General features: G+C 37.8%; 4 protein-coding genes across 10 annotated transcripts; 2 read left to right on the forward strand and 2 right to left on the reverse strand.

Moving 5' to 3' along the window:
- Positions 1 to 533: 533 nt before the first annotated feature.
- On the forward strand, positions 534 to 7,544 carry LOC106357608. 3 transcript variants are annotated; one of them, XM_013797283.3, is made up of 15 exons: positions 534 to 757; positions 997 to 1,474; positions 1,557 to 1,800; positions 2,315 to 2,613; positions 3,177 to 3,359; positions 3,535 to 4,296; positions 4,404 to 4,501; positions 4,573 to 4,632; positions 4,715 to 4,803; positions 5,213 to 5,665; positions 5,764 to 5,838; positions 6,037 to 6,107; positions 6,203 to 6,260; positions 6,383 to 6,596; positions 6,684 to 7,544. In XM_013797283.3, the coding sequence occupies exons 2-15, from the start codon at positions 1,104 to 1,106 to the stop codon at positions 7,310 to 7,312; spliced, it is 3,606 nt and encodes a 1,201-aa protein (XP_013652737.2). In that variant the 5' UTR covers positions 534 to 757; positions 997 to 1,103; the 3' UTR covers positions 7,313 to 7,544. The 3 variants fall into 3 exon arrangements, with proteins under 3 accessions (XP_013652737.2, XP_048593128.1, XP_048593129.1); XM_048737171.1 differs by having other exon boundaries at positions 4,582 to 4,632; XM_048737172.1 differs by having other exon boundaries at positions 542 to 757; positions 1,154 to 1,474.
- A 286-nt stretch (positions 7,545 to 7,830) lies between these two features.
- On the reverse strand, positions 7,831 to 9,472 carry LOC106357609 (UBP1-associated proteins 1C). Of its 2 annotated transcripts, none has more exons than XM_013797285.3 (6): positions 9,208 to 9,472; positions 9,048 to 9,122; positions 8,818 to 8,939; positions 8,332 to 8,656; positions 8,123 to 8,233; positions 7,831 to 8,031 (listed from the first exon to the last, which is right to left on the reverse strand). In XM_013797285.3, exons 1-6 carry the CDS (start codon positions 9,292 to 9,294, stop codon positions 7,969 to 7,971), a joined length of 783 nt encoding a protein of 260 aa, XP_013652739.1. In that variant the 5' UTR covers positions 9,295 to 9,472; the 3' UTR covers positions 7,831 to 7,968. The 2 variants fall into 2 exon arrangements, with proteins under 2 accessions (XP_013652739.1, XP_013652738.1); XM_013797284.3 differs by having other exon boundaries at positions 8,123 to 8,236; positions 9,208 to 9,431.
- Positions 9,473 to 9,890: 418 nt separating this feature from the next.
- Positions 9,891 to 10,952, reverse strand: LOC106357610 (transmembrane protein 230). The gene is made up of 2 exons (XM_013797286.3): positions 10,652 to 10,952; positions 9,891 to 10,245 (listed from the first exon to the last, which is right to left on the reverse strand). Exons 1-2 carry the CDS (start codon positions 10,839 to 10,841, stop codon positions 10,124 to 10,126), a joined length of 312 nt encoding a protein of 103 aa, XP_013652740.1. The 5' UTR covers positions 10,842 to 10,952; the 3' UTR covers positions 9,891 to 10,123.
- A 213-nt stretch (positions 10,953 to 11,165) lies between these two features.
- Positions 11,166 to 14,935, forward strand: LOC106430245 (short-chain dehydrogenase TIC 32 A, chloroplastic-like). Of its 4 annotated transcripts, XR_007315090.1 has the most exons (8): positions 11,166 to 12,154; positions 12,313 to 13,458; positions 13,527 to 13,673; positions 13,748 to 13,893; positions 13,980 to 14,103; positions 14,193 to 14,294; positions 14,382 to 14,516; positions 14,636 to 14,935. XR_007315090.1 is itself a non-coding variant. In XM_048737176.1 (2 exons), the coding sequence occupies exons 1-2, from the start codon at positions 14,385 to 14,387 to the stop codon at positions 14,834 to 14,836; spliced, it is 333 nt and encodes a 110-aa protein (XP_048593133.1). In that variant the 5' UTR covers positions 14,287 to 14,384; the 3' UTR covers positions 14,837 to 14,935. The 4 variants fall into 4 exon arrangements, 1 of the variants encoding a protein (XP_048593133.1); XR_007315088.1 differs by having other exon boundaries at positions 13,748 to 14,103; XR_007315089.1 differs by having other exon boundaries at positions 13,757 to 14,103.
- The last annotated feature ends 151 nt before the right edge of the window (positions 14,936 to 15,086 follow it).

Here is a 15,086-nt window from a genome sequence, read left to right on the forward strand (position 1 = left end):
TGTATTTCTATATTTCGGAATACTTGACAAAAGGTCTAAAGAAAATTTAATATAATAAGTGATGTAAAGTTATAAGTTATTATCATATTTAAAAATTTTGCCAAAATTATGAACTTTTTAAAGTAAATTATACATGTTCTAATTAAGTGATGCCATGTCATAATTTCTTAAAACTATATTATTTTTTTGGTGAGAATGAATACGGTGATGGTGATGACACATAAACAATGAATGTTTTAAGAAAATTAATTACTTTGTTTGTTTTTCCTGGCCCATTGTGGATACTTACTTATATTTGCTCTTTTCAATGCTTCTAATTAAAACTTGAATAATCACACTTGTCAACTGTAAAGGTAGTAAAATCAATCATACAAATAATGTAATCAGTAAATTAGCTAATATAAGTTCACTGTCTAATGTTCTATCAAAACACCACTAATCTAGTGATTAATTATTTTGTGAACAGAATTCGTCGACGAAAAGCAGAGGAGGCCGGCCCATATAATAGTTTGCTTGGAGGGAGCCGGCTCGGCTCGTAATGTTTACAAACTTACCAAGGAAAGGCCACGTATACCTGAGGAGATATTCGTAATTTCGATTTCATCGCCGATGCTGCAACGAAACAAAGGCCCTTGGTTTGGTTCCGCTACGATCGATCCCGTCCTCTCATGGCAACCACGTTGCTTAATTTCAGACGTTCGAGCTCTTTACGTAACGATCTAATCCTCCTCAACCCCTCTGGTTTTTGATTCCTGAGGTATGTTTTCGTTTCTTCCATCTTTTAATTCTGAGATAATTAGGGCTTAATTGAAGATTCATTCTCCTTTTAGTTCAAATTTGCTACTTAAGAGTTCTAATTTTCATAAGTACTAGGCCAATGCAGAGTAGCTGTAATTTAAGTTAATTCAAGAGATCTTTTACTATTGATTATTTTCATGTTCAAATTCTACATGAAAAGGCTTATGGCGTTTACTTGATGTTTATGTTCAATTGCAGGTGCATCTTAAATTAATTATTTGAGAGCTGAGAATAATTGTAGCATTTATGTGCTACAGCTTGTCATACTCCACTGTGTATTTTAGTTTTACATAACACTTTCGAGAATGTCAGCACCTGGGAAGTTTGATTATTCTTCCGCTGCGCCTCTATACAGATCTAACTTTGCCGCGCAGATGGAAAGATCAAGTAGCTTTCCTGAACGTCCTGCCCCATCATCTCATCCAAACATGTTGAGGGGCACTTCACCACTAGCGCAAACCGATGTTACAAATTTCTTCCAGTGTTTGCGTTTTGATCCTAAGGTGGTTGCCGCGGATCACAAGTCTATTCGTCAAGGTGACTTTAAGCGGCATGTTAATTTTGCTCTTGGAATACAAGGAGACGAGTCTCCTAGTACTGCTTTGAAAGGGAAGTTAATTCCAGAAGAGATCAAAAGACTAAAGGCTAGTCTGCGCGAAAACAATGTCAAGGCCAGGTAGTTTAACTACCACACAAGTTAGTTACTTGTGTTTGATTGAAGTACTCTTTTGGCTAATTTTTACCCTTTTTGGTCGCAGGGAGCGGGTAAAAATTTTCAACGAAGCTTCTTCTGTATTTAACAAGTTTTTCCCAAGTGTTCCTACAAAGAAGAGGTCTCGACCAGAAGGTTTCTCTGGTGATCGCTTGGCATCAGGATCAGGGCTAAGCAAAATGGGCATTCAAGGTCAGACCCTCCTGGCTGGTGGTTTTGAGCTTGACCAGCAAATGTTGGATGAACGACCTAAAAGTGGTGTTCCAAATAAGCGAACACGTACTTCCATGGTAATTCCTGGCAAAACTTCATTTAATGTATTACCCGATGGAGTTGTTTTAGTTGATATCTTGTTTCGTCCTTGAACAAGTAACCCTCATATGCTATATTGCACTTCTCTGTCCGCATTTTATGCATGCTTCTGGTTACTGGGAAAGTGGATAGTTTGAACAAGTTTTGGTGAAAAAAATGGATACTGGTAACAAATGGTAGCTTTGGATAAAGTATAGAAACTCGTTACTTGAAGCAATTTGCTACCAAAAGTAGTAATTTTATTTATTTCGAATTGCATGAAAATTGTAAGTGTTGATTTATATTATAGCAGTTGCCTTCCTATATTTAATAGGTTCTCACTTATCATAGTACTGTTCTGAGCTGAATTTATTTGATATGAAACTGTTTGAAAATTTTGATAGAAGTTTATAAAATTTGCATTTAATGTTATTTTCTAAATTTAGGTTTCTTACAACAAGTCCATCACTATTGCTTCTGAAAAACCTTAAATCTTTTTATTTTGTTGTGCAGATGGATGTTCGAAGCAATTCTGTTGTTCGACAGTCAGCTGCTGCTGTAGACAGAGATAAAGAAATAATGCGGCTGGCTAATCATAATGCAGTTCAGGGTGAAGAACGAACTTCACTTGGTATTGATGGTTGGGAAAAGTCAAAGATGAAGAAAAAACGCTCCTGTATTAAAACGGACTGTCATCCGAACCTGGCTTCAAGTAAAGTGGTTGATGGTTATCGAGACTTGAAGCAGAGCACTCAACAGAAGTCAATGGGTGACTCCCGGACGAGATTGAATGGTGACTCGAACATGTTAAGGTACGGCCTATTGTGTGTACATGATAGCTTTTTGGTGCAGTCAACATATATTGTCCAGTGCTGTTACTTACTATCCTTTTTATTGATTGTTGCCATGTTCTTAGAGGTATGTTCTCCGATTTACTCTGCTTAGATGTACTTAGCTAGCTTCGGTTAATTGCTCTTCACTGTCTCCTTAGTTGCACTATTTTATCTGAACTTATGGAAGTATGTACTGGATTGATGAGTTTTAAGCCATAAAATACTTCTTTATGTTGGAGATGCATGAGTGTGAGGTGTATACTTCCGCCAACAATATCTCCCTTGGTTTTACGTTGACAATTTTACCGGTGTTTTTTTTTTACTGAAGAAATGACCTTGATGCAGATGATTTAATCCATTGAAGTGGGGAAGATTATGGTTTCAAGGGTTCAAATTATGCTGGGATCCTTTTATTTGATATAACTGATCACTTTGTTGTGTTTTACTTCCTTATTTTCTCACCTCCTGTCGATCAGCTGGATTCTGTTTACTTCAATGGTTATATTCTATATGTTAAAGTCTCCTGTTTAATATTTTTGTAGGCAAGTGGCTGGTAATGGAGCTACTGAATATGGTAGATCTGATAACCTCTCTCAGCAGGCAAGCTTGGCTGGGTATTCCCCACTGTCAAGGGGCGATTCTGATCATAATTCTTTGTACCTTGAGAAGAGAGAACGCTCCATAGCTTCAGATAAGGAAAGGGTGAATCTAAGAGCTGTCAACAAGTATGTGTTATACCCGTAGTCACACATTTTGAATCTTTTTAATCATTTACATCCATGAATCACATGGACCTTGATTATAAAATTTCAATTTACCATATCATCTCTCTGATGTTTTAGCTACTATTGTTTCTGCTCATTGTTCTGTATACTTATTACTCTATTGGGTTCTTTGAAGGTCCAATATTCACGATGAATTCAATTCCTCAAGTCTGGTTTCAAACACAAAACCAAATGCTTCAGTTCGCGGGCCTAGAACAGGAACAGGGCTACCTCCGAAACTGTCTCCAGGACTCCATTACACTCCTCCGTCCCCAAGTGACTGGGATATCTCTGGCTGTACAAATAAGCCTCCGCCCGTGTCAGGGGTTACACATCGGAAGCGTATGACATCTAATCGGTCTTCGTCACCGCCTGTCACTCAATGGGCCAGTCAGAGACCGCAAAAGATATCTCGTACAGCAAGAAGGACGAGTTTAGTTCCCATTGTTTCTAATAAGGACGAGACCTACTTAGATAATATATCAGATGCTGGTTGTAGTGACACTGGGTTTGAATTCTATAAACGCTCGCCAGCTGCTTCTCCTCAATTGAAAACAAGAGGTGAAAGCAGCTTCTCCACAGCAGCTTTGTCAGAAAGTGAAGAATCTGGTCCCCCTGAGATCAAGTCTAAAGACAAGGGGAAACAGTCTGATGAGGTTGATGGGAAAGCTGCACATAATATTCCTAAAGTGTCTATCCCTGCTTTACAATCAAGAAAAGGTAACAAGCGTGCTTCTGGTGAAGAGATTGGGGATGGTGTGAGAAGGCAAGGAAGGACGGGCCGTGGCGGCTTTTCTTCCACAAGATCTCTCAACCCAGTGGGAGTAGAGAAACTTAAGAATGTTGGAACAACGAAACAGCTTCGCAGTGCAAGAACTATCTTGGACAAGAGTGAAAGGTAGAGATCATTCCTATTTTAAGCCTCTAATTTTCTTTCTTATGTGTTTGAATTTTTTTGGACTCCATGATGTTTATCTCATAGATTTCTTCGTGAATTCTGTGCAGTAAGGTGGGCCGTCCACCCACTAGGAAACTATCTGATCGCAAGGCTTACAGTCGTCAGAGAGCTACGGCAACAAATGCTTCACCACTAGATTTTCATGGTAAAACAAGTTCAGTTTTAAAAAATTTGCTCGCTTGTCTCCTTTATTTATGGATTACTTACGTTTCTTAGCCGGTTCAGATGATGGTCATGAGGAGCTACAAGCGGCTGTTAACTCAGCCGTAAATTTTGGTAAAATATTGTTTATTCGTTCACTTTTAGGTTGTATACTCAACTTTTGTTTCTGGATTGAATTGTCTTGTCATTGATGCAGCTCAGAATTTTCCCAACTCTTTCTGGAAGCAAATGGACCGCTACTTTTGCTTTATATCCGACGATCATATTAACTTTATGAAGCACCAGGTGAAACCTTTTACTTCATTCTCAGATCTTATTGTTAAGGATATTTGACAGATATATCTCTATTGAGTTATAAGTATTTACACCTGACGTCCTGAACTAATACTGTAATAGTCTAGTTGGTTTCTTTCTGGCTTAAGTATAGTTGCTTAGAAATGTGCTTCAAGGGAAATTAATGTTTGGATTATACATGGAAATAAGTACCAATAATTTCACTATGCTTGCTCCTTATGATTTATGGTCCCGTATTTATCTGCACCCCATTAATGTAAAGGTAAGGGAATCCCAAAAAAAAAAAGTAAAAAGAAACGGTGTGAAGTGTCTGTTGGACTTGTTAATGGGAGCACCAAGCATGTAAACTTCAACACATTTTAGATGGTTAATAATGGACTGCTTTTTCATCCATTTTCAGGGAGAACTCTTCTCCATGGGTCCTTCACCTGTGCTGACACCCCCTGACTTTGATAGCCGTGATTTATATCCTGAGGAACTTGCAACTCGCAGTGTCGATTCTAAGGCTTCTCCACTATACCATAGATTGCTATCAGCTTTGATTTCTGAGGACTCGATGAGTGTTAATGAAGATCTCCAAGTTGATGAGTTTGGGGCCATGCATGATCTTGATGACCACTCAGAATTCAGTGTTCTGATGAATAATGGGTTTAGAAACCATGAATGGCTGGAACATGATGAATCAGAGGATGCAATTCTGTTCAAGGGCGTTAATAACTCAGCCTACCACTGCAATGACAAATTTTCAGATCATTCACCCATTGACTTCTCAAACATTCCGTATGATAAATTGGGGATAGATGAAAAGATTTATCTGGAAGCTCAGTCTATTGGAATATCCTTAGAACCAATGGTATGCAGTCTAGTATCTTAGTTATTGAGAAACTTGTTACTGCTATATACATTTTTGCTAAAGTTTCTTGATATGATGTTCTTGTGTGTTTCTTACAGCCTAGTATCTCAAACGTGGAGGATGAAGGAATCGTTGACGAAATAAAAAAGTTGAAGGAGGCTATCTGCAAGGAGGTCTCTTTCTCATCAAATACTATAATATTGATTGATTATGGTTTTCTTGTCTGCCTTGCGGGTTTATTTAAGTACTTTATGTGGATTTTGACTTCTCATAAGCAACCCTTGTAAAAGGCTAAAAGCAATATTTGTATGTCCCATGTTTACTTTCTCCAGGGGAAAACGTTTAATGGTGTCTCTATGTTATTCTCACAGGGTTCTAAGAAGAAAGAGATGGTTGACAGGCTATTAAAGCCTGCCTTAGAGATGAGAGAAACTCAAGAGAAGTATGAATTTTCCCTTACTCTCCGTTTTGTGCTCGCCTTTGTGAATATGGATTATGATCTGATGGTTTTGATCTGTGCTTCTTTCCTTTACATAGGGAGTTAGATCAGCTTGGTTATGATAAACTCATCGAGATGGCATATGAAAAAAGCAAGGTTAACTAATTGTCCCAAAACTGGCTCCTCTCCAGCATTTTTTCTTGCTTCCCTAGCCAAAGTCACTTATCTGCTTAACTCCAAGGTTCTTGGTTGATAACTCTGTCTCGTTTCTTGTACAGGCAAGTCGGCGTCATCACACCGTTGCTGGAAAAAACTCCGCTAACAAGATATCAAAGCAGGCTGCATCGGCTTTTGTTAAAAGGACGCTTGAACGATGCCGTCAATTCGAAGAGACGGGCAAAAGCTGCTTCAGTGAGCCTGAAATTAAGGATATGTTCATCGCCAGGTTGGCAACAGCTCCTGCGGACAAGGAGGATAATCCGTCGACTTCAAGTACGATATATTTACTAAAATAACGGCTTCTATTTACATACATATTCGGTCTACTAATTTGAGTCCTAATGCCTTTTCCCCTGACAGCACCCATTGGCTCACAGCCAAGCTCTACTTCTTTGGCACGCGTTGGGCAGAACTTGGAGAACTATGCCAATTGTTCTGATGCTGAAAATGCTTTACGAGAGCGAACGATAGGGAGAGAAGATACAGTTTGGTCCAATAGGGTCAAGAAGAGAGAGTTACTTCTTGATGATGTTGGTATTATTGGGACACAACTCTCAAGTAGTACAAAGGGAAAGAGAAGTGAGAGGGACAGAGATGGGAAAGGTCAGGCTTCATCTAGAAGCGGGACCAATAAGATCGGTCGGCCTTCCCTGTCCAGTACCAATGGTGAAAGAAAACCGAAAGCAAAGCCGAAGCAGGAGACAAATCAGATATCTTCATTTGTTAGGATTCCGGAGCAACCCAAAGCACCATTACCTAACTCAAATGAAGCAAACGGTGAGTATGATAATTTGGAGGCACTGGAGGATACAGAGCCCATTCTAGACTTTTCTCAGCTACAAATACCAGATGGCTTAGGAGGTCCAGAGTTTGATGCACAACCAGGTGATATTAGCTCATGGTTTAACATGGACGAGGAAGAAGATTTCGATATCTTGGAGCTTGGAGTGCCAATGGATGATCTTGCAGGGCTGAATATAAAGTTTTGAGGTTACATATCACTCTTACTCCATCTATATCTGTATAGTCTTGTTGGTTATACTAGTTTACAACTAAAGAAAACCATAAAGGTAGAAGAAAAGTTTTGCTTCCTTGAATGAGATTAGGTCATATAGATTCTTACTTCATCTTCATCTTCTTAGGGCTTCGTTTTCGTCTTCTTATAACTCTGTTGTAGTGATATATACAAATATATATATATGGTCTTTTTCTTCTTTGCTCTTTGGTTTTTCTGTTGTTTTCATAACCTCAGGACCATTTTACCTTCCTGTACATAATACATTTTGTGCTCCTTACTAAAATTCAGTTTCTCTTTCCATTAAGAAAGGTCACTCTACCATCAAATTTTGTTATGTACGTTTTGAACCTCATTGCCCTTATCAGAAGGAATGTAACTCCTTGAAGTAAAATGCCATTTACATATTTAAGTAAATGTAATGAGATCATTAATCCTTAGACACGACCTTTACTTTCTAACCAACACTTGTTCATTACGAGTCTACTCGAATAAAAATTAAAAAGTCACCACTTCAAAACTGTTTCAATGTTTTACCATAATGAGAATGCAAAACTTGGTACAGACAATAATACTAAATCACAATGGCAAAAATTTAACTGTTGCTGTCGCTTGCCTCAAGAATCGGATTCAATCTTTAGCCACAAGTTTCACGTACTTGCCATCAACTGTGAATCTGGAGCTCGAGTTCACCTGCAAGAAAGAAAACAGCAAAAATCTCTTGTGAAAATTATTCTAAAGGAAGAAAGAGATTCATTAAACAGGCAGAATGAGATTGACTAACCTTAAGCTCTATTTCCTCACTAACGTCGGATTTGTCTCGAGTAATGCCTGAATCCACAAGAGATTCCAGGACGAGCTTCTTCAGTTTCTTCATCTTCAAAGTTTTATCTTCCTTCTGTATCAAATACAGATTCGTAGATGTGTTTCATATCCCAATAATACTGCAAGTAGTCAACGAGAGAGAATCAATAAGTTGATAGAGATACGTACAGATTTCAAAGCTGATGTGATCAACTTCTTCCAATTGATTTTCTTCTCATGATCCTGCTTCTTCGCTTTCTTCACTTCACTTTCAGTTTGAACTACCTCTCCGTTGTTTTCACCCAAAGTCTCTAGCTTTCTCTTTTTCTCAACATGCGAGTCTTCTTTCTTCTCTTCCGTAACACCATTAGAAGCATTCTCCGTTGCATCCACCACCACAGGGTTGTCAGATCCCTGTTGTTTAGCATGGAAGCTTTTTGCTTTTCCTCGGTGTTTCTTCCCTTCAGCATGGGCAAGCAAAGTCTGCTGGCTAGTAGCACTTGTGTTACATAAGCTGCAACAAGACATAGATAAAATCACTACTCAACAACATGTACTTATCAAATCTAATAACTCGCACCAACAACAAAACAAATCTACATTAACGCTATAGAACCCAAAGAATGTAAAAAAAATCCTTAACTCAGAGATATAAGGTAGAAAGAAGGTGAGTACCTACAAAACCATGGATACCGATTTGACAAGCCAACCTTAATATCAAAGTCAGGCTGTTGCTTCGAGCCGTCCTTTGGCTTTGCAGGTTTGCCCTTTGACAGCCCTTTTGGACCATACTTCTCCTAAAACACACAGGAAAAAAAAATAAACATTTCTTCAATCTCTTTATTACAAGACATAGGCAAAGACCTAAAAAAAACCTAAGCCAACTTGTTGTTAAAAGTACTTACAGCCTCGGTAATGCACTGGTTATGTCCTTGTACACTATCTTGTCCAAACGTTTCTCCACAGTCGATGCACGATAACTATATGATTATTAGCAACAACAAAAAAAGCGAAGAGATTTAACAGAAGAATCAATCAATCATCAAAGAAAGAGGGAGGAGAGACCCTTGAGGCACGGCACGTCCTGAAGTGAGTCGGGAGCTTTGGCTTCTTCAGACTCGCTCCACAGTCCTCGCATTGAAACCAAACCATCCTTCTTCCGATTTAATCGTCCGTCAAATCAAAATCGGAGAAAAGGTTTAAGGTAAGCCAACTGTGTACAAAAATTAGGGTTTTAAACATATAAATGAAGAAGAAGGGATGCTTGTTTTTATCGAAGTTGTCAAACAACGCGCTGTTTAGAACTTTAAAAACGACATGGTTTGTTAGTTTCTAAAGGTGCGACGGCATGATTTTCTTCAGAGGTCTGGCAGACTTTTGTTTTAAAGGAGCCCTATTGCATTTGTAGGTTGTTTGTTTGCATTCAACAGGCACAAAGCTGTCTTCATAAAATATATTGCCAACAAGTGCAGAGCAGTATGTCCATCAACATATGTGATTTAGTGTCGTTCCTTCTACTTTCTGACAGTTTTTTGCTGTAACACAGAAGTTAATATCGCAATAATAGCCTAACAACAACTTATTGTTGTTGCTGTGTTTTAGAATCAATGCAGGCTGGAAACCTATATGTTACACAAGCTGTTGTGCAAGTAATGAGCAACCACAACCACAAGGACTCAATGTCCATGACCGAATATAAATTTGAAATTGGGAAGTGTCTTTACTAATTCCTCTTGAAAAGAATTTTGTATCATCAACTAAAAACTAGTTGTTTTTTTTCTAACAAAGGACAAAGTAGTATGTGTTTACATAGAGAATGAGAAATTAAAAGAGATTACAAATCAAACAGGGATCGGATCATTCAAGTCATGTAAACAATCATCACACTAGTCATTAAGCAATATTAAAAAACTGCCCTCAGAAACAACAACCACCTACTACTACTATACAACATGGAGAAAGAAAGAAAGAAGAGAGCGTGTTAAAGGGAGGGTATGTTTGAGAAGGAGAAACCTTTGTATCCTTTGTATGCGTAGTATGCGATCCGTGTATAGTAAAAGCCCGGGATAAACAGAAGACACCCGAGGACTATGAAGAAGATACCTGTTTCACCGCCACCAATCAATCATACAACAACAAAGAAAGAAAGAAAGAAGCCAAGTCATGGTGTATACAACTCAACTCCAGTGTTTGTTTAATGAGAGACAAAGTCATAAAGAAGCCAAGAAATGAGTAAGGAAATGATAAACAATGCTGAGGAAAACAATCTAGTTTACTATATACACCAAGAATCTGATGCACATGCTTTGTTCAGCTTAGAAGTAAAGAGATGTTGTTTCAGGCAATGCAGAGAAGATCATTTATATAATAGCAAAGCACACAGGTTCTCGAAACAATCAAGATGAGATCAAATGAAAGTTGTTTCTAAAGATAAAACTAGCCACGAGACCACTCACAGTATCTCAATCAATTAGAAACAATTGAAAATTAAGGAAATCGTCTCTCGTACCGTGGCCTCGATCGCCGCCGACTCGGTTGTACGCCATGAAGAAACCGGAGACGATTCCCAGGATTCCGAACAAGAGGAGAGACACCGCGAGCGAGATCTCCTTCACCGGCGGTCGATTGCTGACGGTGTACGAAGTCCCAATCATTAGGTCCTCGTCCGATATCGAGAACGCGTGGTCCACGTACGCCATAGCTAGCTACTTCACCAGAGAGAAAGATTAGAATCACAGCGATGTTAACTTGAAGACGAAATCTAAAACTTTTGCTTCCTTTTTGAGTTAATGCGGAAGATGCAGATTGAGTATGGTTTCATTAAAGCAACCCAAGTCCTGCCGGATATGCTATCTACACGAGAACTACGTGTCGTTTGCTTAATCCGCAGAACGTCTAAAGTAAATTATACTCCTTGTACAATTATATACTCTATCCCCTAAATATTATTATTTGACAAGTTATTATTTTTTAAATGTTGCTTACACGTCATCACTCTCTTATTTCTCACAACATAAATATGACATAATTCAGTGAAAAAACTATATGATTTTTTTTAATACGACATATATATAATCTTCATGATAAAACTTTTTTTTTGTTAAGATTTGTAAAGTGAGATATAACAATTAAGTACATACCATACTCATATAAATTGTTATTGTTAAATTTTAAAAATAATATAACTGAAAGTATAAGAAAATTTCCACATCAACTTACTTTAAAGAATTAACTATATTTTTCAAAAATTAAATGAAGTCCAAATTAAATGTAAATGTAGTTTTAAAGTATATAATTTTTACTAAAATTCAAAATTTTATAAAACAATATCCCAACCAATCATCTCGCTTTATTTAAAAAAAGAACTAATTTAGAAAGAGAGAAACTTTGGCCTTCGATAGAATAACAAGTATTCTTATCATTTTAGTTAGCATTTTCAGGTTTTAGAGTTTTATTGGAGATAATCTAACAATCTAACCTATACTAAAAGGGGATATCAAGCCCTCTCACCGCATCCACGTCAGCTGAAAAATTCAGCCAATAAGAATCAATGTTTTTTCCACATCACCTATGTCTTCTCTGTGTGGGCCTCTACGTTTCATTCTCCGTATGGGCCTCTACGTCAGCATCTTTTTATTATTTGTAGGTCTCACAAAAATTCAATTTAGAATCTCTTAAACTAATAACGAGTTAACCTAATCCAATTCATTGCTCTGTCTTCCACTTCCTCTGTTGGCTTGCCGCCTGCGCCCTTTCACTTCTCATATCATTCCCCTCTCCATTATTAATTTTTATATAACTTCAACAATTCAAGCGTTTCGTAACCGATAGAGGGAGACCACTATAAATAGCAGAGGCCCCAGCACCAAGACCAACATCTGATCTCCCTGCAAGTTACTATCCAACAGTGTCTGCGGCCGGCGATGCTCTTGCTTCCCCAGCTGTGGTTCACCATGCTACTTTTGATGATCTTCGTCATAGATGTTTGGGTGGCACGGCTCCGTATTAACCCGTAAGCCCAATATTCACGATTCCAGTCAAAGCTTGAAATCGTTTAGTTTAGGATCTCAATTTCTTTCACTTTTGTAAGTGTTTGTAATAAAATAACTGAAAAAGTGGTATTTGTTGTAGTATTTTCATATATTTATGCTCATTTATGTGATTTGGCAGATTGCATGCAAGGCAAGGGAACCTTATGATTTCCAACCAGGTGTCTTAGCCGCTGATGCTATAACTCTTGCATTTGTTTGTCTTAATTTATTTAATGTATGAAAATTCATGGTATACTTAATGATCCAGTTTATGTTGATTTACTGATAGAGACTAGAGATTGCATGTTTATATTTGTCATATCTTTAATTCTCTTCGGCCATTTTCTTTAGGACGCTTTTAGATACCTCTTAAGCATAGTTAAGCATGAGGTTCTCTTATATGTTGAAAGTTTTTCAGAAAGTAAATGTATGTCTCAGACTCCTTGATATGCTTGGTTTGATGAGTGTTTGTTTTATGATAAAGTAAATCTGAGGGAAAGATATGAGATGGGATTTTTTTGATAATAGCCCTGTTCGTTTTCAAAACGCTGCGTCAAAAACCAGCGGCCAAAAATATAAAAGGATTTTAAGTGACAGCTCAGCAACCAATAGAAAAAGAGGGCTGAAATATGCTAATGTTCGCTGCTAGCGGCAGCTCAAGCTATGTGCGGGTGACGCTGATTTAAACAGCGACGATAAAATAGAAGAAACGAAGAGCAGCGACACTTGCCGGCGGCAATTCTGTAACAACACTCCACTGATATTCCTCTCTCATGCTTGTTATTTTTTGGTCGCTGTTCTCTGACGCGCGTTAGAGAAACGAACATGGCTAATCTAAATTATTATTGAAGCTTCAACGGCTGATATTAGCAAAGCTCAAAAAAAAAAATGAAGGAAAGCTGGCGAAATAGCAATATAGAAATTGTAGTTGTGGCTTTTTAATTCATCTACTTATAGTTTTGGCTTTTTCAATGTGTTGACTAACTCCAATGTGTAAACTTTTTCATTTTCTGGCATTTGGCAATTTCTGTTATCAATGTGTTGACTATGCATTTTTGTAATCATCTCCATATAGAAGCTAGCGGAAGTACCAGATATAAGCATATTCTCAAGGCTTTTGGTCTTTGACGTATCTTTCAATGAAATCACTTCGTTGGAAGGATTATCAAAGGCCTCTAGCACGTTGAAGGAGCTCTATGTGTCTAAGAATGAAGTTAACAAGATTATGGAGATTGAACACTTGCACGACTTGCAGATTTTTGAGCTAGGGTCCAATAGATTGCGGGTTTGGATTTGTCCTGATTACTTTACAATGTTTTAGCAATGAATATGAAAGCATTGAGGTTTATTCAGGTGATGGTGAATATGGAGAGCTTGACAAAGTTAGAAGAGCTGTGGCTGGGAAGAAACCGTATCAAAGTTGTGAACTTGTGTGGGCTCAGATGCATTAAAAAGATTAGCTTGCAGAGCAATCAATTGACCTCTATGAAAGGATTTGAGGTGTGTGTTGTTTTACCTTTATGCAGTTACTCTTACCATCATTTTATTAAATCTGATGCATTGAAAAAAAAAAGTGTGGACAGGACTGTGTTGCTCTTGAAGAGTTGTATCTGAGCCATAATGGTATCTCAAAAATGGAGTTGTGAACTTGTGTGGGCTCAGATGTATTAAAAAGATTAGCTTGCAGAGCAATCGATTGACCTCTATGAAAGGATTTGAGGTGTGTGTTGTTTTACTCTTACCATCATTTTACGAAATCTGATGCATTGAAAAAAATATGTGGACATGACTGTGTTGCTCTTGAAGAGTTGTATCTGAGCCATAATGGTATCTCAAAAATGGAAGGCTTGAGTGCGTTGGTTAACCTACGGGTATTAGACGTGTCGAACAACAAGCTCACATCAGTTGATGACATTCAGAGCCTCACAAAGTATTTCACTTTTCCTTTTCTTCAAGACTGACTTTTTTATTTTGGTGATTTTTTGTTTGTTTACGTTCTGACTTTTCCTTTACCTGTAGGCTGGAAGATTTATGGCTTAATGACAACCAGATAGAAATACTTGAAGCTATCACAGAAGCTGTTGAAGGCTCTAAAGCTAACAGATTTCCCGGATTCTCCATGTAGTTAGTCATTAAAACCCTTTTATTAACTTATTTTTTTCTAACAATATAATATGACTTCTGAAAATTTGACTAATCACTGTATAGAAAATGGATGCTAATGTAACTGCAAACTGTGTTCATTCTGGAATCGTGAGAACGCGTCTCACAAGAGACCGAGACGGCCTCATCACTGATTTTGTCTTTTTCTTGACCTCTAAGCTTTTGAAGTCCGTTCCTCAGGTATCTAAGTCAAATCAATATTTGATCGATTTTCATTTATAAATCATATATTTAGAGTTATCCAAACTAACGTACGACATCATAAAAATAGCTTACTGATCCCTGTTAATTATTTATAGGCAGCAGCAACGACATGCTGCCTAGCAACGAGTCCGAGATTGAGGAACGTGTGCGGCAAATACTTTTCAGACTGTAATGAAGCTCGGACTTCTAATCCGGATCGTGCAATCTTAAAGCTCAGAGACTGTGGACTGCTTCTGAGTTGTTGGTCACTCCAGCTTCCACTCCCGATGTTTATCAAACCTTTAACTAATTTTTAACCAACGATGCTATGTATGTGTAAAGCCTTTCCAAGCTTCTTGGTTGTGAAATATTTTAGATCATTTGGAGGAGTAATAAAGTTTATATGTTATCACTAATCACATATATAGATTGAAGAAAGGCAACACAGGCAGATATAAACATTGGCACGCCAATGTATGTACCACAAAGACAACTATTAAGTTATCATCATATTAAAATCTAGGGGGCATTAAGCACATGCCTAAGAAAAAAATATTTAAAACACAC

This window comes from Brassica napus, chromosome A7, assembly GCF_020379485.1.
Source record: "Brassica napus cultivar Da-Ae chromosome A7, Da-Ae, whole genome shotgun sequence".
Taxonomy (NCBI): Eukaryota; Viridiplantae; Streptophyta; class Magnoliopsida; order Brassicales; family Brassicaceae; genus Brassica; species Brassica napus.